This window comes from Sorex araneus, chromosome 5 (genome assembly GCF_027595985.1).
Source record: "Sorex araneus isolate mSorAra2 chromosome 5, mSorAra2.pri, whole genome shotgun sequence".
Classification (NCBI taxonomy): Eukaryota; Metazoa; Chordata; class Mammalia; order Eulipotyphla; family Soricidae; genus Sorex; species Sorex araneus.
Genome location: NC_073306.1, coordinates 80,754,723 through 80,781,978, shown reverse-complemented (window position 1 = coordinate 80,781,978; position 27,256 = coordinate 80,754,723). Strand labels below are relative to the sequence as shown.

The 27,256-nt window shown below is 37.7% G+C and overlaps 1 protein-coding gene across 1 annotated transcript in view; it reads right to left on the bottom strand.

The window, feature by feature from the left end:
* The window catches only part of EPHX4 (epoxide hydrolase 4), a 47,364-nt gene that overhangs the window by 4,130 nt on the left and 15,978 nt on the right, over nt 1-27,256 (bottom strand). The window contains exons 3-6 of the mRNA XM_055138510.1: nt 20,889-21,046; nt 18,114-18,242; nt 13,705-13,808; nt 11,895-12,043 (exon numbers count right to left, since the gene is read on the bottom strand). Coding sequence (XP_054994485.1) covers nt 11,895-12,043; nt 13,705-13,808; nt 18,114-18,242; nt 20,889-21,046 — 540 coding nt within the window. The remainder of the gene's footprint in view (nt 1-11,894; nt 12,044-13,704; nt 13,809-18,113; nt 18,243-20,888; nt 21,047-27,256) is intronic.

The following is a 27,256-nucleotide window of genomic DNA, read 5'->3' as shown; positions in this document are numbered from 1 at the left end:
AAAATTATTTACCATAGAGGCAGGTTGAGGACTGGGATGTTATGGGAGAGGGGGGGAGATATTGGTGGTGGAAAATGTGCACTGGTGGAGGGATGGGTGTTCCATCATTATATGGCTGGATCTCAAACAAGAAAACTTTGTAACTCTATCTCACGATGATAAAAAAAAGTCATGTGGATTTCATGCCCAATTCAATCAGCTTAATCAATGGCTGAACAAATATCAGTACTCCTACATTATTAAATTAAAAAAATACAAAATATAAAAAAATTTTAAAGTCCCTTTTAAAAAATCTTAATTGGATATGGCTAGCAAAATTTATAATGAGGTATATAGATGTAAAATTTATTACTATGAAATGAGGTGCTTTAAAAGGATACCAACATTTCTTAATAGTATGATAAAAGAGTTTTAAAATGTGACATTATTAGATCTATTTTTAATTATTTGTTAAATAGCCTAAAAGAGTTAAGTGAAAAACAGAACTGGTAAGTCAGAAAGATATTTAAGATTTCAGATTTAATAACACATGATAATATATATAAAATTTTATATAAAATTTTATATAATTTTATATAACATATATATAAAAATTTCTTGCCAGATAAAAATTTTATCTGGCAAGAAATAATTTCAAAGTTTCTATCGTGTAATTTTATTTGCTTGCAGGCCACATCCCCCTCACCTCCCTGTACTTCCAGAAGCCTCAGCAGTCATATCCACACCCCAAAGTGACCACCCAATTGACAAGCTACTCCAGCCTTACTGTCAGATAAAAATACTGAATGCCCTGAACAAACAACATGACCTCTTAGACCTGTACTGCAAGCCATAATGCATAAAAGGAAAAGGAGAGAGAGCAAGAAGGAAAGTGCCTCCCATAGAGGGAGGCTGGGGTGGGGGGGTGGGGCGTTTTGGAGGTTTGTGGTGGGAAATGCACACTGATGGAGGGATGGGTGTTGGATCATTGTATGATTGAAAACGAACTGTGAACAGTTTTGTAATGGCCTACACGAATATTCAATAAAAAATGTTTTAAAAAATTAAAAATGTGGAGTTCATGTCCAATTCAATCAGCTTAATCAATGGCTGAAAAAATAGCAGTACTCCTACATGAAAAAAAAAGAAGAAAATATAACCAATGCACAATACTACAGAGTATTTTATTTACCCTTTAATTTTTATTAGTTCCACCTCCAGGGATTTATTTTTTACATATCTGCTAGTTCTCTAGGTGCAAATAATAATAGCAAAAACACTTTAAATGCCTTATTATTTTCCCTCCAACCAATAAGTAGTGTAAAAGTCAATCCCAGAAGTGCTCCCTCAAGAGAATGATGCTAATATGATTCAATTGAGAAAAATTCAAGATAATGCAATCTATCTTATCCTCAGAGTTGATGCACTAATCTGTATTAAATTTTTCTAAATACATTGTCTTAATGTATTCAGACGACTGTATTTTTCCTTTAGTTGTTAATGTAGTGATTCAAATAAATGAATTTTCTAAAATTAGTTTTATTTTTAGTGCATGCTGGATTAGTTTTATAATACCTAATTTTGAATGTATGGAACTACATTTTTATTTTAATTTGAGCAATTTAATAATAATTTGATTAAAGCAAATGTTTATTTTCCTTGGAAAAATGTAATTGAACTTGAGCAACAATTTTCCTGTTTAATTCAATTCTTTCTTGCCTCAGCATAAAAATTATGCCAATATATTTAAAAATGTATACGAAAGTAAGATTATCTGAGCTGGAGATTTTGCTAAAGTGGTAGAGCACATGCCTTGCATGTGTAAAGCTCTAGGCTGATACCCAGCCCTAGATCTGCCAGGAGTGGCATCCACAACTAATAGCAACAACAAAATAGTGGGATATTCTGTAGTAGAACTTGCCTATAAAATCATCTTGACCCATTTGTGTGGGTGTGTATTTGTGTATATGTATGTAGTTATACTTTACTTATCCAAATTCTATAACTTTGGATACATATTGCATATTTCATTTATTTATTTATTTATTTATTTATTTTGCTTTTTGGGTCACACCTGGCAATGCACAGGGGTTACTCCTGGCTCTGCACTCAGGAATCACCCCTGGCGGTGCTCAGAGGACCATATGGGATGCTGGGAATTGAACTCAGGTCGGCTGCATGCAAGACAAATGCCTTATCCGCTGCACTATTGCTCCAGCCCTATTTTATGTTCTTTTCCCCCTGTTCCTTTTAGAGATGTTGAGGTGACCAGGGGTCTCCTACGCTTGGCTGCCTGTGCTTGAGAGGAGTTAAACGTTAGATGTGGTGCTCATATTCACTTGATTGCAATCCTCTAGGTTCATACACATTTGTTGTGGCACTGGGGACCAACACGGCAGTGCTTCTAGGATTGCTTGGCATGTGCAGCACTATCTGGGATCAAACTTGTGGCCTCACTCTTGTAAGGCAGTTGCTCTACCACTAAGCTATCGCCAGGTTCCCTAAGTGTTATTTTAATTGCATTCAATGTGATTTGATGAAACAACCTTTCTCAATTCTTACTCATTGTCATTATTTTTTAATTTGGAAGTTTTCAAAAATACTAATATGGAATTTTCTAATAGTATGTTATTGATTTCTAACTGCATTGTGTTTGAAGAACATAATCTATGATATTAATCCTTTGATATTTGCTAAGACTAACTTTGTAGCTAATATGCCATCAATCTTTGTAAACATCTCCATGTGCTTCAAAGTACTGTATATTTTCTAATAATTCAATCCAGGATTCTAGAACTGTTCATCGGATCAGAGACATTAAATATGTCAAAGAGGGTCAGTTGAAAGCTTCTAATGGGGAGGTCTGATGTACCTTCACCCAGCTGTATTTAATCTACAACAATCCAGTGAAAAACTGTCTTTCACCTTTATATAAAATTGCAAATGCTGGGTCAAAGAGATAATTCAGTGGGCTGGCACACATTCTTTGTATACTAGAAGCCTTGGTTCTAACCCATATGCCTCTCCCGCAACACACACTACTGGTCCCATGGTTCTTCAGTCTCCACTGACACTAAAAGCAGAGCAAGCGACCCTTGACTAGCCAGGGCCTCTCCACTCCTTTCTTTCTCCTCTCCTCCTCACATCTCTCCTCTCTCTCTGCTCATTAGTAGGATCCCAGAGCTTACTCTTGGGAATGCAGGTCCTCCAAGTAAACAACTGTTAATAAAAGAACCTCAGGAAGATGATAATATTTTCTCTTGTTTCTTATAGTTACTTAAAACATGCAAATCCATATTCCATGGGTAGTTGTGATAAACGGATAAATTAAGAAAAACTTAAAAACTCTCACTAAGAAAACTTAAAACTGTCATTCTTGTCTCCAGTCCAAAATGTAGACCTATCTGAGTGTTTGTCAAAAATCTCTGTTCTCTCTTACAAAATATCTTTACAATTTTATTTGTGAACCAAATAAACAACAATAAAACATGGATTTCAAAGAATGTTGTTATAAAATCTGATAAAAATGTAACCTTTTGCAACTGCAATATCTGCCTCTAATCATTGCACTGCTTGATAAACTGTTTCCTACTAATATTTAAAAAATTAACTTTCACTTTTCCAAGGTATATATGCATTGTATGCAAACATATATACATGCAAAGTGTATGCATATACACATATTTCATGTTTACAAATTTTGCTGGTGGTGGTCAAAGAAGAATGTTCAGATTGACCTTTTCTTGCCTTATTCATATAATCTTTAATTTTTCAGTGATGGAGTTTACATTCACATAATTTTATGTCTCCCCTTAGATACCATATTCAAAGAGTTTGAGTGACTGTGTTTTATCTAAAAAATTCCTGTTTGAGCAATAGTACAGCAGATGGTGCACTTACCTTACACACAGTTCACCCAGGTTCAACCCCCAGCACCCCATATAGTCTACCAAACCTTCCAGGAGTGAGCCCTTTGTGTAGAGCCAAGACTAAGCCCTGAGCACCAGACATGACCCCTAAACCAAATATAGATAAATTAAATAATTTGTTATAACTTTTTCTGCCCTCCATTCTCTTTCATTCTTTGGTGTCTTTACATACCAGTTGTGACTTATTCTAATCTGATATATTGTTTTATAATTTTTTTAATTTATTTTTTAATCGGTTAACCATGAGATAAACAGTTACAAGCTGTTCATTATCAGGTTTCAATCATACAAGGTTCCAACACTCATCCCTCCTCCAATGTACATTTCCCACCACTAATGACCCCAGTTTCTCTCCCACTACTCTTTCCCACCATCAGCCTACCCCAGTCTATGACAGGTACTTTTTTCTCTTTCTCTGTCTCCTCTCTCTCTCTCTCTCTCTCTCTCTCTCTCTCTCTCTCTCTCTCTCTCTCTCTCTCTCTCTCTCTCTTTCCTTTTGGGCATGATGATTTTCAGGTTTGCAATACAGATACTGAGAGGTTATCATGTTTGTTCCTTTACCTACTCTCAGTAGGTAGGTTATTTCCAACTATCTTTGTCATGGCGGTTCCTTCTCCTACCCCAACTGCCTTCTCCCCCAGCACTTGAGGAAGGTTTCCAACCTTCTGGCCCTTGTTTCTACTATCCTTGGGTATTAGTCTCATACTATATATATTTTAAATATCCCACAAATGAGTATAATCATTCTGTGTGTGTCTCTCCTTTCTGACTCATATCACTAAGCATGATACTCTCCATGTCCACCCATTTATTAGCAAATTTTATGACTTCATTTTCCTTGGTGGCTGCATAGTGTACATTGTGTAGATGTACCACTGTTCTGTTTCTTTAACCAGTCATCTGTTCTCTGGAACTCGGTTGCTTCCAGATTCTGTCTATTGTGAATAGTGCTGCAATGAACATAGAAGTGCAGATGGCATTTCTGCTGTGTGATTTTTGCACCCGGGTAATATTCACAGAAGTGGTACTATGGGGTCATATGGAAGCTCAATTTATAGCTTTTTGAGGAATGCCCATATTGTTTTCCAAAAAGGCTGGACCTGTCGGCATTCTCACCAACAATGAATGAGAGTCTCTCTCCACATCTGAGCCAGCTCTGACTGTTTTTGTTCTTTTTGATGTGTGCCAGTCTCTGTGGAAACAGAAGATATCTCACTGTTGTTTTGTTTTGCATCTTCCTAATGACTAGTGATGTGAAGCATTTTTGTCATATGTCTTTTGGCCAATTGCAGGTCTTTGAGAAAGTTTCTGTTCAGTTTTTCTCCACATTTTCTGATGGGATTGGATGTATTTTTCTTGTAAAGATTAACCAGTGCCTAAAATACCTTGGATATTAACCACTTATCTGATGGGTATTGGGCAAATAATTTTTCCCACTTTCTGTGGGCTGTCTCTGTATCCTGATCATTGTTTCTTTGAGGTGCAGAAGCTTTTTAGTTTAATGTAGTTCATTTGTTTATCTTTGCTTTCACTTACTTTGTCTGCAATGTTTTATCTTTGGAGATGCATTTAGGTTCAAAGGAGGATTTCGCCTGCATTTTTCCTCCATGTACCTTATGGATTCATGTCTAATATTGAGGTCTTTAATCCATTTTTATCTGACTTTTGTGCCTGGCATAAGAGAGATGTCTGAATTATTATTATTATTTTTGCATGTAGCTGCCCAGTTTTCCCAGGCCACTTGTTGGAGAGGCTTTCCTTGCTTCACTTTACATTTCTTGCTCCTTTATCAAAAATTAAGTGGTCATATATCTGAGAGTCTGTGTCAGGATATTCAACTCTATTCCATTGGTATGTGGGTCTGTCTTTATTCTAATACCATGCTGTTTTAATTACTACTGTTTTGTAGTGCAGTTTGAGGTTGAGGAAGGTGATGCCTTTCATTTTTTCTCCAAGGATTGCATTAGCTATAGCTATTTGTGGGCATTTGTTGTTCCGTATGAATTTCAGAATTGTTTTATCTATTTCTTTGAAAAAATATCATGGGTATCCTTATAGGGACCGCATTGATTCTGTATAATGCTTTGGGGAATACTGCCATTTTGACAAAGTTAATCCTCCTGATCCATGGGCAGGGGATGTGTTTCCATTTATCCCTGCCCTCTGGAAACACATCCCATGCTGCCCTCTTTTATTTCTTGAAGTAGTGTCTTGTGGTTTTCTTTGTGTAGTTCTTTCACCTCTTTAGTTAAGCTGGTTTTGGGGTACTTTATTTTCTGAAGCACAATCTCTTTTCATACTTTCACTATTTGTATATAGGAAAGCCATGGACGTTTGAGTATTGATTTTAAACCCTGCCACTTTACTATGCAAACATATTTGTTTCCAGGAGCTTTTTTGTAGAGTCTTTAGGATTTCCTAAATATAGTATCATGCCACCTGCAAATAATACCTTGACATCTTCCTTTCCTATCTAACTGCCCTTTTGATATATTTTTCCTGCCTAATTGCTATAGCAAGTAATTCCAGTACTATATTGAGTAGAGGTAGTAAGAGTGGGCAACCTTGTCATGTGCTTGATCTTAGAAGGAAGGGTTTTAGTTTTTTCCCCATTGAGAATAATGCTTGTATGATTTTGTGGTAGATGGCTTTGATTATATTGATGAAAGTCCCTTCAACTTCTATTTTGTTGAGAGTTTTTATCATGAATGAGTGCTGGATCTTGTCAAATGCTTTCTCTGAATCTACTGAAAGATCATATGGTTTTATCTTTTCTTTTATTGACATGGTGTATTATGTTGATTGACTTGTGAATATTAAATCATCCTTGCATCCCCGAGATGAATCCCACTGATCAGAGTGTATGATCTTTTTGATGAGTCACTGGATTCTATTTACTAGTATTTTATTGAGGATCTTTACACTGTGTTCATCAGGGATATCAGCCTGTAATTCTGTTTCTCAAAGAACAAGCTCTTTGTTTCACTGATCTTTCAGACTATATTTTGGGATCCTAGCTTGTTAAGTTCTGCTCTAATAAGTTTTATTATTTCTTTACTCTTTCCTGATTTGTGCTCCTTTTGCTGGTCATTTCCCAAGATTTTAAGTTGTGGAGGTTAAGTTATTTTTGTGGGCCCTTTCTTCCTTCCTGATGAATTCTTGCAGAGCCATAAATTTTCCTCTTAACACCTCCTTTTTCTGTGAACCACAAGTTCTGGTATCTTGTGTCCTCATTTTCATTTGTTTCCAGGAATCTTTTGATTTCCCTTCTAACCCACTGGTTGTTCAGCAATGAGCTGTTTAATTTCCAGGTGTTTGATTTGATTCTCCATTTCTGTGTTTGATTAAATTCTATTTTCAATGCATAATGGTCTGAAAAGATAGTTGACACAATTTCTATCCTCCTGATTTTATGGAGGTATGTTTTGTGATCCAGTATGTGGTCTATCTTGAAGAATGTCCCATCTGCTCTGGAGAAGGATGTGTATCCAGCATTTTGTATTTGCTGGACACACACACACACACACACACACACACACAAATCCCCTCTCTTCTATTTCTTCCCTCAAATAAAGTATTTCTTTGCTGAGCTTTAGCATGGTTGCTTTATCAAGAGGTGACAAAGTGGTGTCGAAATCTCCAACTAGTATTGTGTTGCTATCAATGTTTTTCTTTAAGTCTGTTAACAGTGTTTTAAGTAATCTGTTGGTTCCTCATTACATGCATATATGTTAAAGAGTGTTGGTTCTTCCTGATTTACAGATACAGATCCCTTTATCATTAAGGAATGGCCTTCATAGTCCCTTATAAACATTTTTTTAGTCTAAAGTCTATGTTGTCTGATATAGTATGATCACCCCCTGCCTTTTTGAGGGGGCTGTTTGCTTTAAGTATTGTTTTCCAGCCTTTAACTTTGAGTCTGTGTTTGCTCTGACTGTTCAAATGTGTTTCTTGCAGGGAGCAGAGTGTTGGGCTCAATTTTCTAATCCATCCTGCCACTCTGTGCCTCTTAATTGGTGCATTTAGTCCATTGACATTGAAAGAAAACATTGTTGTGGCGTTTTGTTTCCTCTTGTTTGTGGGGATTGTCTTATCTTAAAGTATCCTGTTTAGTTCTTATAACAATGGTTTTGAATCTATGAAGTTTCTGAGTTGTTTATCTGTGAAGTTTTGTGTTGTTCCTTCAAATCTGAATGAGAGTCTGGCTGGGTGAAGTATTCTCGGTGAGGTGCTCATTTCATTGAGTTTTCACTATATTCCCCCACTGTCTTTGGGCCCAGAGAGGTTTGTCTGATAAGTCTACTGTAAATCTTAAGGATGCTTCTTTGTAAGTAATTTCCATTTTTGATCTTGCTGCTTTCAGTATTCTGTCTCTATCTATGGTTTTCATCTTTCTGATTAGGATGTGTCTTGGGATGTTTTTAATTTGGCTTTCTTTTAGCTTATCTTTCAGACCTCCTGAATCTGGGTGCAAGCATTCTTAAACTCTGGACACTTTTCAGTAATGATGGCTTTGACAGTTGCTTCTCCATCAGTCCCTCTGCCCCTCTGGGACCTAATGATTCTTATGTTGTTCCTCTTGAATTCATCCAAATGTTCTCTTGTCATCTGTTGTTTTATTCTTTGCACCTCATTTTAGAGCTCATTGATTCTATTCTCAGAAGCTATTACTCTTCTGCTGAGGCCTTTCAGTGAGTTTTTCATCTCATCTACCAGGTTTTTCCATATCTGTCATTTCTGCTCTACTGTTCTCTTGGCAGGGCATTTTATTGGCAGGGCATTCCATTGTTTCCTGGAATGGAAACAATGCATCCTCCTTCTGCATCCTCAACAATTTCGTTATAAATTCCTTATCAGAGAGGCTTTATAGTTCATTCTTATTGGTTGGGCTGTCTGGGCTAGCGTCTTCACTCAAAAAGCCTGGTAGTTTGCTTTACCACTGTGACTTTCGGTTTGGGGTTGTTTCTTGTGCACTGTTGTGTGCTTAGGAACCTACAGTTAGGGTGTCTTTATATGTTTACGACGTATTGTGGAGAGGTGAAGAAATGCATGACTGCGGAGTGAAGTGCTTCATGGGAGGGGTTTGCTCCTGACCTGGGGGGCAAAATGGCTTTTCTGAGTTCACTCAGAGCCTAGATGCCTCACCTGCCAGGCTTTAGTGCTGGGGGACCTTAGCTGGACTGGGCAGCACCAAGCTGGCTGGCTGGCTGCACCTCTGATATGTTGTTTTTAACTGGCAAGTTGAATATAGTAATATTCTGCTACTGACATATTAAAATATTTTTTGTAATCTTATTTTGTGATTCCTTCCTTCCTCCCTCCCTCCCTCCTTTCTTTTTCTCTTTTCTTTCTTCTTCCTTTCTTTCCTTCTTTCCTTCTTTTTTCCTTCTTTATCTCTCTCTTTCCTTCTTTCTCTCTCTTTCTCTCCTTCTTCTCTTTCTTTCTCTCTCTCCCTTTCTCTCTCTCTCCCTTCCTCCTTCCTTCCTTCCTTCCTTCCTTCCTTCCTTCCTTCCTTCCTTTCTTTCTTTCTTTCTTTCTTTCTTTCTTTCTTTCTTTCTTTCTTTCTTTCTTTCTTTCTTTCTTTCTTTCTTTCTTTCTCTCTCTCTCTCTCTCTCTTCTTTTTCTTCTTTGCAACACCAGGGATTAAATCCAGTCTCACATGCATGGCTGACACTCCACCACTAAGCCACATCCCTACCTGTGCTTTCTATTCTCCCTGTTTTGCTCCCATTTTCTCCTTTCCTGTTTCTCTTTTTTTAATTGATAGTTTTTGGTTTGGAAATAATAAATTCTATTGCTAATATTTTATTAGAAATTCTTAGCATGCATGTGTTTACAAGTAATTTCTCATATTTTCACTTACTTTTTTCTAGGTACATTCTAGGTAACTTTTAAAAAATGTGTATTTTACATACTGTGGCTCACAGTCCTGTTAAAGGTATTCTCATTCATAACATAATCCAGCACCATACCCTCTTACGCTGTCCACTTCCCTCCACCATTGTCCTAGTGTCCCTGTCACCTAATCCCTCTCTCCACTTTCTCTGCAGTAAGCTTCCTACTGAAGACCAGCTCTCAGTTTCTGTTACCTTTAGGCATTTTTTTAATCTGGTAACTTTAAAAAAATCTGTATTTCAACTCATAATTCAATTTAATTAGTCTGGCATGCTATTTAACATCACTTCAGATTTCAATAGCCATATTTTTCACTTCAAACGTTCTTCTAGTTCTTTTTTAGCTCTCTCCAATCTGTCTTGATATTATCGACATTCACATTTTCTATTCCAAAAGCTCTTCTAGTTCCTTTTTAGCTCTTTCCAGTTTGTCTTGGTATTCTTCATCCTTCTGTTGCTTTAAAAGTTGTTCTTGTATTTTCTGCTTTATTTATGTGGTGGTGGGGAAGGGGGGTGCTGGCATAACTGGCAATGCTCAGGGGTTACTCCTGACTCTGCACTCCTGGCTCTGCACTCAAGTAACTCCTGGCAGGACAATATGGGATGCCAGGAATCAAACCTGAGTTAGCCACATGCAAGATAAGCATCCTACCTGCCTTGCTATTGCTCCGGCTCTATATTTTCTAACTTAAACATACTTGATAGGGGCTAGGAATGTGGCACAGCAGTACAGCATATGCTTTGCACATATGGAGGCTTGGGTTCAATTCCTGACACCAGAGAAGAGTTTTTAATGTAAATTGATAGTTAGTTAATATTTAATTATAACATATTATTTGAAGTGTGTATGAGTTCTACTGAAATTGACTTATTAATAAAGCATTAGTAATTTTGATTATAAACTCCTCTTCAGAGTTGAAATATCTGAACTAAGACGCATTCTCCAGAGAGATTTTGTCTTTGGTTTCTGCCAGACTTCCTAGGAAGTATTACAATAATTACGATGTCAAACGATAATTTGTTACCAGAAAATCCCGGCCTTTTTGAGGTGGCATATACTCAATCCCCTGAACCTTTTCAAGGAGACAATGGTTGATAATTTTCCAAGAAAATATGTACCTAGGGACCAGAGTGACAGTGTATAGGTCAATGTGCTTGCCTTGCATGAGCTGACTTGGTTAAGGCCTAAACACCACAGGGAGCAGCCTCAAGGACAGAACTGGAGCTGCCCTGAGCGCTGCTGTATCCACAATGTCTCCCTATCCCCACCCCAGACACACACAAAGAGAAAAAATGTGTTGTTTTTTTCTAGAGCCTCAGAGATAGCTCAAAAGCTTGGAGCACATGTGCAAGGCCCTAATCTCTGCACCTCAGGACCCCTCACCCACTCACCACCATAGGGTAGATCCCTGAAAAATCTCTTCCCAGGACTGCTGGGTGCCTTGATCATTCCCGGTGCTGCTTGGCCTGAGAGCACTGCGTGAATACTTAGCTAAGTATCACCAATTAGCTAAATGTCACCATGAGTAGTTCCTTGTCCCCCTGAGCACTGATTTGGAGTCCTCCTTATAGAAAATATATTTCCTCTGTCTAGGGTCCAAGGGACAAATATAAATCTCTATGTCTTATCTTTCACTCTAAATTTTCTCCTTCTAAACATCTTGGGTATTTTGTTTGTTTTGGGGGAGACACTCCTGGTGGTGCATAGGGTTTACTCCTGGCTCCCTGTGTTCAGAAATCACTCTTGTCAGTGCTCAGGGGACCATATAGGGTACTGGGGATCACACCACATACAGTCCCTCCAGCCCATTAGTGATCTCTGAGCACAGAGCCAAGAGTAATTCACTAGCACATCCAGGGGTGGCTCCCCAAACAATACAACAACAAAAAAGATAAAGCACACTCTAATTCTAAAAATAAGCTGTCATTTTAATAAAATGAAATATTTATTGCATTTATTATTTTTTTATGGTGTTGAAGATAAACCCAGTGCCTCATACATGTGAATTGTGTGTTCCCCTGCTGAGATAAATCTTCCAACCCTCGACTGAAATGTCTTATTTAACAAGAAGAAAAACAAACGCATACTGACCTGAAGATATTTCGGTAATGGTTAATTGGGCCACTTAATGCTCCAGGCTGAGAAAAGACATAAATATAAGCTTCAAGATCTTCTGTGGTTAATCGACATCCTTTTCTTCCGATACCAGTGCTATGACTGGTAAACAGATGCTTCAAAGCCTAATTTAAGTGAAAGCAAATAATTTTAAATGTTTAATTACCTAACAGATCCTTAATTTTTGAAAGGTAATGTACAGTGACAACTCATAATTTCCGCTATTATCAGGTTGGAGACTTTATTGTTTATACATTGTTTATGGCTTATCCTTTCTAATATCACAAGCACACTTCACCCTTATAAAATGTATTGTCTAACAGTCTAGCTGATAATAGTTTATCCATGTACTGACAACCAAGTCACTATCCTCAAAGTTGTTCAAAGTTTTTTGACCACCACCTAGGTAACAAATATATTTACAACCTGGTCTAATATCATATGTATATGTGCATATAAATATATGTACATATATATATATATATATATATATATATATATATAGTTCTGAGGCAACACCTGCAAGTCCTTAAATTTTACTCCTGTCTCTGTGCTCAGGGATCACTCCTGGACCAGATGGGGTGCCAGGGATAGAATCTGGGTTGTCCAAGAGCAAGTAAAGCACATTACCCACTATATTATCAGTCCTTTCCTATCTACTTCTTTAACAACTGAAAATTTCTGGGATTTGAGAGATAGTGCAGCAGGCAGAACCTTGCTTGAAGCCAACCTGAGTTTGATCCTTGGTACCGCATACGGTCTCCAAGCACTGCCAGGAATAATCCCTGAGCACAGCCATGATGTGTGTCTCTGATGTGATGCTTAGGAAATTTTCAGCATCCCTATGAGGTATTCTTGTCAGAGTAAAACAAAATCTATTTACATATCTAGATCAGCACCACCACCACGAAAGCAAGGATTAGCAGAATAAACTCCATAGCACCATGATGAAGCAGTCATCCAAATGTGAACTTACGTCAAAAAGAGCAAAACAACTGGGAGATATCTCAGTTCAGGGGTACATACTGTGCATGCACAGGGATACAACTTCAATTCCCAAATACCGCTGAGTGAGTCCTGGTGACCTTCAACATTACCAGGTAAGTAGCTACTGCTGCTAAGACGATGAAAGCACAGAGCCCAGTTGCCAGAATAGTGCCAGGAGTGGCCACCAGTCTCTCTGGGCACTGCTGAAATCTAACGTATAGATACCCCAGAAGGTCATTCTCTAAGGGCTGTCCAGGGGTCTTAGGACATTGTTAATCTTGTCAGGTTTGATAATGGCAACAGAATTTGGGATGGAGGCACCTTATCTGTCAAAGTTATATATAGAAGTATTTCAGATCAAATAATATTGTGATTCACAAGTCTCTGAAATATCTAATATGAGAAATATTCAATAAACTTCCAGTCATTACATACTACCTACAACTAGTGTCCGTGTCTATGGTAACATCAATACCTGTGTGCTTACTTTGTTTTGAAGGTTTTGTTTACCATCACAGCTTCCACTTTGCTGCTGTCAAGCTCTCCCACTTGGCATTCAAATTCCCTCTTCTTCCTATGGAATGGTCTCTAAAAAAGAGGTGTGCCTGTAAGGGCACAGACTCTCACCAAAAAAACTCAATAACATCCAGGCATTAAAAATATAGTGACTACAGAAATAACTAAACCTATAGATGAGGCCTTAGAAGTATTTTAGCAAGTGTCTATTTTTCTTTCTGAAAGGTATACTGTAATTTGAAGTGTCTTTCATTAATAACAATACAACATTTGTTCAACTTACCTTGAAATCATTTATTGAGAACATAAATTCTGGGAACCATGGTATTTGGAAGAAGTAATAATAGCTGGATTTGAATAGCTGGGCAGGGTGTCGTAAAATATATTCTGAAATTAAAATGTTAGGTTAGACCTTATGCAAGGTTATAAATTACTTATTGTTGAGTTTCTTTTAAAGGAAATTCCATCCTTAAAAGAATCCAGAAATAAAACTTCTATGTATTTCTTTTTGAAACTGCTTCTATGCTCTTATTATTTTACCATGGGCATTTCTGCCTACTCAGAAATTTTATAGCCTTTAGATAACAAGAAAGTTCCATGTTAGGAAGACTTGACTCAGAAAGAAAGAGGAAACCAAATTAACATTTCCCTTCCTTCAAGGTTATTATTACTGAACTAATGCTCTTCTTGGGGATATATTAGCGGTAATTTTCATTTTTGTTTAAAGATTTTTCTTAAGACTGATCTGAATATGTTACTCCTTTGACCTCAATGGAAGCTGAAGTGTTTTCTAGGAAATCATTTTTGGAGATAGATAATTCATTCCTTCAATGAATTTATGAATATCTCCTGTGTGAGAGGGTGAGCAGTGATCTAGACAGAAAAACCTCCCACTAATAAGGAACATACATAATTAACAAGTAATACGTGCTTTACAAGATCATTTTTAGATAGTAATACTGCCACAAAAATTTTTGAAAAAGATCCTCTGAGTGAGAGGCATACTGATGTGCTGTGGAGGGCCTATTAGCCATAGACAGGTTGGAGTAGTCTCTATGGATATGTGAGCTGAGTTCTCAATGGCAAAAGGGAGTTGGCCATTCGATGTTCTAAGAGCCTGCAGGAATAGAAAAGTCCGGGGCATGACACTTAGAAGTAGAAGGAAGATATGAGACTCAGCTGCGGTGCAGGAGGGAAATGACAGATGAGTCAGAAAGCAGAAGCTGGGCCAGAGAGGGTCGAAATAATGAGAATTTAAATGCTCTGGGAAGATGCAAAAGGTTTACACCGGGGAATAATGTTAAATATATTAAAAAGGAGACATGTGCTTATTGTGCCTGTGCTGTATATATTTTTTAAATTTTCCTTGAAATTGAGGTCATTCTTTATTGTTGGTTTTCTAAGTATATGCAGCATAGCTACAGTTTTTAGAAATGTAATTTTTTAGGTATGTACAGCATTATTAGGAGATACTTTTTGCAAAATCATAATTGAACAAGATTCAATTCAACTCTGCTTTTAGAGGCATTGGGAAAATTACTCAAAGACCTCATATTGTCTTGACCAGAGCTGAATCAATTATTGATAAAACAGTTCAGAAACATATTATTGATAAAAAATAATTGCAACTAGACTTGTGCTGACATGACTAATTACAGTTTGTTTCCATCCTGATCAATTGAACAAATATGTAACATGACTTCACTGTCTAATGCAACTGAGAATATGATGAATCTCAGTTTTCTACTTCAGCCATAAGCATCTATTCTACTACCTCAATGGATAAGTCGATTCAATCTATATTTAGAATTTAACTTACACTTGTATTTAGGCAGTCACGGTCCCTTTCTCCCTCATCTAGTCAGCGAAAGAAATAAGCTGTTCTTCTTTTGTTGTTTGTTTGTTCTCTCTCTATAGGGTTGCTGTGAATAATAGTAGTATCTGAAACTTAGAAAAACTGACAAGGATAGGATTTAAAAGGAGCAAGATGCTAGTTTTTCACTAAATTAAATGAAAAGGTGGGGGCTGGAGCAATAATACAAGGGGTAGGGTACTTGTCCTGCATACAGGTAACCTGATTCAATCCCCAGCATTTCATATGGTCCCCTGAATCTTGCCAGGGGTGGCCACTGAACACAGAGCCAGGAGTAAACACTGAGCACCACTGGGTCTGGGCCTCAAAACAAAAATAAAACCAAAAAGAATTAATGTCTAGCCATTATTTACAAGTGGATCTTTTTGTTTTTGTTATCTGTTTGTTTTGTTTTGGGGCCATATCCAGTGGTACTCAGGGTTTACGTCTGGCCCTGCACTCAGGGATCACTTCTGGTAGGCTTGGAGAACCAATATGGGTGCCAGGAATCAACTCCAGATCAGTTGTGAACAAGTCAAGTACCTTACCCATTATACTATCTTTCCAGTCCTTCAATCATCCCCTCTAAATCAGAGTACATTTTATGTGGATGCTGAGGCTACTAAAAACCCTTTGAAGGTTTGACACAAAACTGTATCAAAATAATTCTAAGGAATTGTTATCCTTTATTAATTTTGCTGACATTTGCACTGATGTCACAGGAGCAATGGTAGATAAATAGAGCGATAGCATAATGGGTAGGTGCAATTTGCCTTGCACTCGGCTGATCCGGGTTTGATTCCTCCGTCCTTCTCGAAGAGCCTGGCAAGCTACCGAGAGTATCCTGCGAGAAAGGCAGAGCCTGGCAAGTTACCTGTGGTGTATTCAATATGCCAAAAACAGTAACAAGTCTCACAATGGAGACATTACTGGTGTCCGCTCAAGCAAATCGGTGAACAACGGGATGACAGTGCTACAAGTGCTTAGTATAAATCAATATGATGTCACTGACAGTACTAATCATTGTATTCTTCACCACCATACACTTGTGGTGGAAAAAACTAATTAATTAATTAATAGTCTCGATTAAGAATGGTGTTGATGGAACAACAAAACTTAATTTGTCAAATTTCAAACTTTGTGAACCAATCTTTTAAGCATTCTGTGTGAGGAAACAGAAAGTACTCATAAGGAGAGCAGTTCCAGAGCACAGTTTGTCTTGAGGAAAAGTGTTACTTTTCCACAATTGAGCTGATGAGTTGAATTAGCTGTATTTTTATGGAACATCACTTTCACTTGAAAGAACTCTATCATCAGAACATCTTGGGATAATCTGCAGATATTCTCATGATAGTGAACAAAACAAAACCAGACACTTGATAGAAAACAATCAATAGCATTGTAAAAATTTAAGCTTTCAAAGTACAATGAGAATTTTGTAATCTTATATATGCTAGTGTGAGTTTGACAGCTTTGAAATACTTAAGGCATTTTTATAATATTGGAGTGATATTAGTAAATATGATTTATATAATATAATAAAATATGTTCATTTATGAAGATCTGAATAAATCAATGAACCACTATATTCCCCTGTATGATGAAGAAAATAATACATGAGGGAAAAAAATCTATTCAAAGTTCTAGAGAAACCAATAGATTTTAATGTAACAATACAAATATTAATTTGTGTTGTTAAAATATTAATATTTACATTACTTAAATATTAATATTTAAGAAAAACACCAACATTTGAGTTTCATCTAGTAACAAAGAAAATTTCCACTAATCTGTAAAAGATATTAAAATATTTCTTTCTCTGGCCAGGAATGTAGGCTTTTTGGTAGAGTTCAGGAAGTTTCAATTCCTAGCACCAGAACCAAAGGTAAAATACTGGCCCCTTCCTAATTATAACCTTGTGTATGACCATATTTTTTTCATATATGTCAATTCAAACAGCTTATCATAACACTGTATGCACAAATTCATCTCAGAACCTACTTGTCTTTTTGTTTGTTTTTTGGGTCACACCCAGCATTGCACAGGGGTTACTCCTGGTCCATGCACTCAGGAATTACTCCTGATGGTGCTCGGAGGACCATATGGGATGCTGGGAATCGAACCCGGGTCAGCCGTGTGCAAGGCAAACGCCCTTGATTGTGCTATCAATCCAGCCCCTCCACCTGTCTATTAAGCAAAAGTTAGAGTTTGGCAAAAATGTGAAACAGTGACATTCTTCTCATTAAAATTTTTTTATGAGATGTAGTTTTCTTTAAATTGTTATTTATATTAACATAAATGGATCTTATTATTTTAAAAGAAATTTTAAATACATATTTTAAATCTGTCATTTTAAATTTAACTATAAAAATCTGTATATGTATACTTATAACCCATATAAGTAAAATCCCAAGGAGGTATTTAAAATTTTTTAAGGGTATAATGAAGTCTTGAGACCAAGATTTTTGAAAATTGCTTCTTCAGAGAGTGCTGCCATTTCTGACAGCCAAAGCAGTCAGGCAGGAGGAAAATTTATCTCTAGGCTGTCAAGATTCATTACTCTCAAAGTATGGTCACAGTAGTTTTCTTTTACCCTTCCCAAATTAGCAGTACGATGTTTTTTAAAAAAGATATAAAGTTACATAAGCAAATGCAAAGCTAAATATTTTCAGACTTCTGGAAGACTGAAAGTCAAGGTTATCTGACATTGTCATGAAAAATTTGAGTCCTCTGATTTTTAAAGATGTAATATTAACCAATTTTGCTTTTGATCCAAAATGTCAAATACAATAGTGATTTGTCACATTAACAAAGATATTTTAATGAAATCTTAAACTCACCTGTAAATACATTTGGATGAGGGAAGTTAATAACAATAAGCTTCATTACCATTTCTGGATAGCAGATGGCAATCAGCCAAGCAATCATGCCTCCCCAGTCATGGCCAATTAGAACACATTTGCTGTACCCTGTGTCAAAAAAAAAAAACAAACCCATATATATATATGTATATATATATTGACATAATTAAAAGGAAACAGGTCCATGATTACATTAAACAGGCTCATTCAACTTCTGGAGCAAATCTTTCTATTATTTTACCCAAATTATGCACTTTGTATAGATAATGAGTTTGGTGGTTCCAAAATCTGTTAACTAGGCAGAATTTTAGAAATTTTTCATGCAAAAGCTCCACTTTAGATCCACAGATTCTCTACCAGGAATGTGTGTGTGTATGTGTACACATACATACATATATATGTATATATTTGAAAAATGTGAGATAGCCAGCTCAGACTTGCTCACAGTGACAAGAGCCTAGAAACCACAGTAAAAAATACATATGATTATGTCATAAGCAAGACTGAATTACTTTTGAATAATGAGAAATTTCTACTTAAAGTAAAATTGTAAGTGCCCCATATAAATTCAACTGCTGAATCTTTATTTCTACAAAGCCTCTCCTTTCCCCCCTAACTTCAGAATTTCAATATTACAAGTCTACTAATTTGGAACTGTGAATTCAAGTTGAATTACTAGGAAATCTAAATATAGCATAAATTTCCATTTCATGGGAACAAGCTTCCTTTCATGTTATCATTATGGTAACTTGAATTAGATTAAAATACTTCTAGAGGAGCCAGAGCAATAGTACAGTGGGTAGGGAACTTGTCTTGCATGCAGCTGACCCAAGTTCCATCCCAGTATCCCATATGGTTCCCTGAGCTACCGGGAATAATCCCAGGGCAAAGAGCCAGCAGTAAGCCCTGAGCACCACCGGGTGTGGCCCAAAAAACAAAATAAATAAATAAACAAAAATATTAATAGACATTCCTACAAAATTTCTTTTGTTTAAATGGCTTAGGATTCATTTATAATATAGTCATAGAGTACTTAAAATCACTTAAGTTTTCAAGCTTATCTCATCATCACCCCTGCTATTATACTATCACATAAAGAAAGAAAAAGAGTGAGGAGAGAACGAAAGAATGATCTCATTTGTGTGATTAATTTGCCTAGAAAATTGAGTCGTGAAGATTTTAGGATAGGTCTTATTGAATTACAAAAAAAGAATGAAGTGTGGCTGGGGCTAGAGAGAGAGTACATCAGGTTACCTCGCCAACCCAGGTTTGATCCCAGGCACTATATATGTGATCCTCTGAATCCCACCTGAAGTGATCTCTGAGCACAGAGCCAAGAATAAGCTTTGAACACAGCCAGGTGTGCCTCCTCCCACCCCCAAGAATAACACATTTCCCCAAAATAAATAAAATATGGCTGTTGGAAATCATTGTCCCTGGATCTTTTTTCATTGTAATCACACTAAAAGACAACACTGCATTGACAGCCCCAGTGTAATCCATTTATTCTCCTAAGAATATTGGTTTGAGCTACAATAATCTCACTAAATACCATAGCCAGCAGAGCTGGCAAGCTACCCAAGCTACCCATGGCATATTTGATATGCCAAAAACAGTAACAACAAGACTCATGATGGAGATGTTACTGGTGCCCGCTCGAGCACATCGATGAACAATGGGACTATAGTGCTACAGTGCTAAATACCATAGCGGTGGTAGCAACTGGAGTTTGGACAAAAGCAATATAGTAGATTATTAGTTAATAAAATATTTACTTCTACTCTCTCACTGCCCATTTCATGTGGAATTTGCTTTTATCTCATGGCTGGTGACACATGTCTCATGGTTGCAAGTTCAGCCATCTGACTTGGTTTGGCCAATGGGTTGGTACCAGAAACTTGAAGCTTGTGTAGGTGGACTCCACTCTGTTATTTGTATCATGACCAGGAAAACACCTCCCCCAAGAAGCTATTTATCCTGTGCTGTAGCCCAACCACAAAGAGAAGCCAGTACAGCTGGACCTGTAGCTAGAGGCAGAGATGGAGATAGTGGACCTGCAGACACAAGAGCAAGGGAATCTGTACACCCATGGCTGTATGCCACTGAGTCTGGGAAGGTTTCTTACCCTCTGTTATTGCTATCCTAGCTGATCAACCCATGAAATGTAATGTAATTGTTCTTGCACCTCAGGACATTAAAATATTTAAATGCAGGGTCTGAAAAATTAATTTTCTGAGCACAATAATAAAATTTCCAAAATTAATACCAATGGAAAGAATTTGTAACATGAGTATGTTTTTAAAAACAAAAAAAAATCACTGAAAGTCATTCTTGGCTGGCAGAATCATTATTCTGAATATATTATTTCAAATTCCCTGCATAAATATTTTAGGCTGTGTACCTGAAACCATGGTAACAGAATGCAGAGAGCAGTTCACATAGATAAACATGTCCTCCCAAGAAATGAGGTTATCTGGGGCTGGAGTACAGTGGGTGAGGTGCTTGCTTGCCTTGCACACGGCCGACCCGAATTTGATCACTGGCAGTCCATGCTGTCCCCCCAAGCCCATCAAGAGTGACCACTAAGTACAGAGTCAGGAGTAAGTCCTGAGCACTGCTGGGTGTGACCCTGTTACCCCCATCCAAAAAATTAATAAATAATAGATTGGATCAATTATCAATTCAAAATCTCTTGAATGTTCCCAAGAAAGAATGAAAACTTAAAAAAAAAGAAAAAATGAAAAACTGACCTACCTAAAGAGTCTAAAATATCCTTTATGTCTGTTATTAAACAGTCCAATTTATAATTCTCTCGATGAGTCGGAGCATCTGTTTCTCCATAGCCTCTTAAATCCAGTGCTACAACTCGATATTCACTTTTAAATTCTCTTAGTTGGTGACGCCAAGAGTACCTGCAGGAAATATGAAAAGTTAAAAGAAAACAACACAGTAATATAAAGATTAACATTAGGAATTCCTTATTTTGAAAAAAGTTAGATAGCTAAATATGAGCAGGACTGATGAGTCCTTTTTGAGAAAGGAGCATTAATGTTTTTAATTAAAATTATTTATTCCCTTTTAGCAGCCCTAGTGAACTATAACAAAGGGTCTGCGTTTACAGAAATTATAAAATGTCAAATACTAAAATCAATATGCTTACAAATGTACTTAATAAATGGATGTTTTTTTGCTTTTCTATTGTTGGGGGCTAGGGGTGCCATGGGGAAGATTGAATCCAGCGCATGCAAAGCACACTGTCGACTACTGAACCGCATCGCTGGTCCAAGTTCTTCTAAAATAAGGCTTACAAATAGCGGGGAATCTGTACCTACAAAGGCTTCTGTATTGTAGACTTATTTGATTCTCTGAAAAAAGATGCAAGATTAAAGTTTACTTTCCTAAATTGTAGACTTTAATTAACCTTACTCAACTGTCGAGTAGGATTCAATGGTTTTAGTAACAATAACTGGTTTCAGAATGGAAAAGTCTGAAGATTTCATCCCTTTGTTAAAAATAAATAAATAAAAATTAGAGGCTACTAGGCCAACAGTTAAAAAAGGGTCACAAAGAACCAGGGATTGATCCAAGGACTCAAATATGCAAAAGGCTTGATAGGTTAGCCACATCCCAATTCAGTCTGAAGATTTAAAAAATTGTCACTGAAAACAATATAATAAAATAACTGTTTGAGATAAAAAAATGTCTTTGTTAAAATTCTTCTATGGGTGAGGCCATATAGTACAGCAGGTAGGGCACTTGACTTGTGCACAGCTAACCAGGATTTGATCCCCCATATCCCATTTGGTCTACTGAAGCTGCCAAGAGTAGTCCCTGAGTACAGAGCCAGGAGTAAGCCCTGAGCACTGCCGGGTATGGCAACCCCTCTTCCCCCCCCAAAAAAATTCTTCTGTGGGTAAGATTCTGGACCATGAGCACAAGCCAAAAGAAAAAAAAATGGTTTTGGCTTTTTGGGCTACACCTGGTGATGTTCAGGGGTTACTTCTGGTTCTGCTCTCAGAAATTACTCCTGGCGGTGCTCAGAGGACCATATGGGATTCCAGGGATTGAACCTGGGTCAGCCACGGGCAAGGCAAATGCCTTACCCACTGTACTATCGCTCCAGCTCCAGAAAAAAGTGTTTTAAACAAACAACCCAATGACATCTACACTGATCATCAGAATGGTCATCAGGTTACAGACTTACAGACCAAGTTTTGGAAGCCTCTGCCAGACCAGGCATTTACCCTGATGAGAGAACTGCAGGCTTAAATGAATACAGAGACCTATGAGATTTTTTTATGTTCTAAAACTGAGAGAGAGAGAGAGATGGAGAGAGAGAGAGTGAGAGAAGGGAGAGGGAGAAGGAGAATGCAAGGGGGGGCGAGAGGAAAAGAGAAAGCAGAAGGGAGGGACAGAGAGACGGCATTTTTAGGAAACTCAAAATATGCATTAAGAACGCATCTGTACACACATCTGTTCATGGAAACACAGTGTAAAATTATCTTATACAAGCCAAATAGAAGATAGCTTTCTGGGAAAAACAATGAGGTTTGATAGGCTAGTGAACACAGTGTTCTGAGATTATAAAGCACTCTTGAGGGAAGCACTGCAATGTGAAGAGAAAAACGCAGGATCAATGAAAAAAATCAAGCACTTACACAACAGATTGTTAGAAAGAAGGGAATTGGACACATATTTGGAATTATGAAAGAATACAGAGTATTTAATTTCTCACTAGGGTATTGGTGGAAATATGCAAAATTTCTGCTAATTAGGAAGAATTTGGAAATGGTAATAGAAAGTGTCTTTCTTGGGAATGCCACACAGTCTTGTTCCTGGGCTATAACAAACTCCAAAAGCCCTTAGTTTCCTTATAGCTACTCATCTAGAGTTCCAGGAAGGTAGATTGATGGTGAAGTACAGTCATGTGGACTAAAGTTTCATCTTTGGCACCACCTCATATCTGAATGGATCCTGGCAATAGAACTCTGGTGCCACGATAAAAAGTGTGCAACTTCCAGCAAATGCCATAACCAAGTTTGTGGCCCCTATGTAGTACCACAACAAATGTATGGGAGCACCATCAAGTATGTTTAACCCCCTCCTCACCCTCCCTATAACCCCCCTTGTTTATTGCAAAACAAGGAAAAGGGGGAAGATACTCATCTATCAACTTACACAATCTGATTATTTTCCCATTAGCCTTACTCAAAATTTTGAATTGATTTTTAAAATGTCTTTGTAACTGAAGCCCTCTTCATAACTCCTGATACCAGTCAATAAAGTTCTAAACTTTAAACTTTTCAATATTTATTTAATCACTTTTTCCATCCATTCTGGCTTCCCTTCCATTAGTTCAGACCTCACTAATGCAGCAGCCTACTGATAGTCCTAACTGACAATTTTTATTCCCCTCAGTTCTGTCTTCTACTAAACCAGAACACTGTAGCAAGGACACTAGGGCTGGAGAGATAGCTCATGAGTCAAGTACTTGCTTTGCATGCAAGAGACCTGGGTTCAATTTCGAGCATCACAGAGTAACTGAATATTGCTGGGGAACAACCTCTCCAACAGAGAGCAGAGGGTAGCCCATGAGCATCACCAGGTGTGGCCCAAATAAAGTTGCCCAAAGGCACAGAAACACAGACTTTGTGCCATTTATTTAAAATCTTCTCTTGGAGCTGTGTTCAATCCACCCATACCCCATAGGATTGTTGAGCACCGAGAGGTGTCGTCCAAATACCATAAAATGAAGAAAGAAAAGCCGAGCAATAGAGCAGACAGGGCACTTGACTTGCATGCGGCCGAGCGGTTTGTTTCTCAAAACGTTTGCATTTGGAAGTGGTATAATCTCAACTCTTATTAGACAACAGAATGATCAAAACCATATTTGATTTTGTCCAAATGACCAAGTCTACAAAATGATTGGTGTGGTTTGGTGCCTGTTAGCTCCATATGCGCCTCCATTCTTAGGGTTGGTCCATATATGGGATTTATTTACTGAAGTATGTTTTCTGTTATTTATGTCTTATTTGGACTGGAGTGATAGCACAGTGGGTAGAGCATTTGCCTTGCATGCAGCCGACCCAGATTCGATTCCTCTGCCCCTCTCGAAGAGCCTGGCAAGCTACCGAAGGTATCTTGCCCACACAGAAGAGCCTGGCAAGCTACCCGTGTCATATTCGACATGCCAAAAAACAGTAACAAGTCTCACAATGGAGATGTTACTGGTGCCCGCTCAAGCTAATCGATGAGCAACAGGATGACAGTGATACAGTGATTCTTGGAACTGAAGATTATTTTAATTTATTCATTTATTTTATAGTCCAGAGGTGTTTCTAATGTTTTAAAAAAAACACCCATTGCCTTTGCGGCCCCGCGCGAGATCGACCCCGGAGGCAACTGAACCACTTTGGACACGAGCGGCGCCCCCAAAATGCCTCCAAACTGTGTGCTGGGAGCTTCTGGCCCAGGCGCTGCCGGCAGGGTATGCTCTTTTCTCTCTCAACTTTTTCTGTTTGAACGCAGCGAGGCTATAGCCGGTTTTTAGACTCTACAGGAAGCCCGGGATAGCCGATGGGTGGGACTCCCGGATCCGCCCTGTGCCGGCCGACATTTAAGCAGAGAGCCATGTGGGGATGCTCTCTGCTTAAATATCTTCCAAAAGATATTAGGAAGACCTAATATCTTTTGATTGTTTGATTGTCAGCAACGTGTAAATGTTCCTTTTTGGCAGGGCTTAACGTGGGGGGAAACTCCAAACAATAGTACTAAGTTTTTTGTTAAAGGGTAAAAGATTGTAGCGATAGAATTTTAGGCAGAATTTTCCCTGGACTTTAACGGGTCGGACTTTGGTGGGAAATCCTAACAAGAATAGTAAGTCTTTTGCTGAAATATTGAAGGCCACCAAAGTGGTAGCCATCTCTATAGACTGAACTAAGCCATATCCCCACGCCGGCTGAGAAGAAATATCCTTCTTTCTCGGGAAAAAACGCGGCATGGCGTTAACCATAGTATGATGTCCATTAAGCTGACACGGACCTGGTGGCGTGGGAATCGGATGCAAGGGAATAAATTATTATGTACTTGGAACAGCGGGACGCTGGTGGAACCTTGAGCCGGGGCCGATACCAGCGTATTACTTTTGGTTCCAGAAACTGCTTGCAGACATTATACCAGACTATCAACTAAGCTAGAGCCCCACGCCGGCTGATGACGAGAAATAACCATCTCTTTTGGTTTGTTTCCCTTTGTCAGGCAGCGTGGTGATTACTAAACAGGCGTGATCTCGGTGGCGCGGGACGAGGGGGGGAAAAAATAGAAAAGTTATGTAACAAACAGCGGTACTTAATATCTCTACATTCTCAGCAATGGAGAGCCATCAAATGCTTCCTTGACAGTGGGACTGTCTTCTCTTTTTTGGGGGGAAACCCTAGCAACAATAGTGAATTATGTGTTGAAACATGGACTGTAACCAAGATAAAGCGTAAACGAAGTGAAACTTATCACTTACAAGGGCGGGGACTGGGGGGGTGGGAGGGGGCGGGAGGTATAATGGGGTGGTTGGTGATGGAATATGGGCACGGGTGAAGGGAAGGGTGTTTGAGTACAGTATAACTGACATAATCATGAGAACTTTGTAACCCTCCACATGGTGATTCAATAAAATTTAAATTAAAAAAAAACACCCATTGAGAACAGATACGAGGTCACAAATCAAGCATGCATAAAATTTCAAATATAGAAATCATATCAAGCATATTCTCAGACCACAGTACCGTGAAGATAGAAACTCGCCATAAATAGAAAGTGGGAAACAGAACTTGGAAACAGAACTAAATGTTGTTAAGTAAAAACTGGATCAAATAGGAAATCAAAGAAGATATAAAAAGATTCCTTGAAAGAAATGAGAATGAAGAAATAAATCAGAATCTATGGAACTCAGCAAAAACAATATTAAAGGAGAAATTTATAGCAATACAGGCCTTCATTAGCAAAGAAGAAAAAGCTCAAATAAGCAACCTATTGCACATCTTAAACACCTAGAGAAGAAACAACAAATGAATCATAAAATTAGTAAAAGTAAGGAAATAATATAAATAGAGTAGAAATCAGTAACATAGAAATCAAGCGGACAATAAACCAGGAGCTGACCCTTTGAAAGACTACACAAGACAAACAAACCCTTGGCTAGATTCTGAGGGAAAGCAAGAGGAAATGCCCAAATAAATCTGATCAAAAATGAAAAAGAATTACAAGCTATTCCTCAGAAATTCAAGATATCATGAGAAGTTACTATGAATAACTTTATATTGCTTAGCTGGAGAAGCCAGAAAAATACACAGATTCTCAGAATCATGCAACCTTCCAAAACTGAGTGAAGAAAAAAATTTAAAAACTGAACAGGGAAAGCAGGGAAATTTAAACAGTTACTAAGAATCTCTCCCAAGAATAAAAGCCCTTAGCCAGACAGACTCATTGGTGAGTAATAGCAAGTCTTCAAAAAACAAAACAAAACAAAACAAAACATACAAAAAAACTTTATTACCTTTACTTTTCAAACTGTTCCAAAATATAAAAGAAACAGGAATCTTTCCAAACAGCTTGATATAAGCAACATTTCGCTAATACCCAAAACAGAGATACTACTAAAGAAGAAAAATCCAGACCAAGTTCCCTGATAAACTTTGATGCAAAAATCCTCAGCAAAATCTTAGTGTACCTATTCAACAACATATCATAAAGATTGTATCACAATAATCAAGTGAAATTCATTCCAGGGACACAAAGATGTTTCAACATACACAAATCAGCATACACCATATAAATTAAAGAAAAAATCAAATTTATATGAAAATTTTATGATTAAAAAATCAACACAGAGAAAGTTTTTGAAAAAATATAACATCCACTCATAATAAAAACCCTCGGGGCTGGAGCAATAGCACAGTGGGTAGGGTGTTTGCCTTGCACACGGCCAACCCAGGTTCGATTCCCAGCATCACATATGGTTCCCCGAGCATCGTCAGGAGTAATTACTGAGTGCATGAGCTAGGAATAACCCCTGTGTATCGCCGGTGTGACCCAAAAAGAAAAAAAACACAAAAAACCCCTCAACAAAA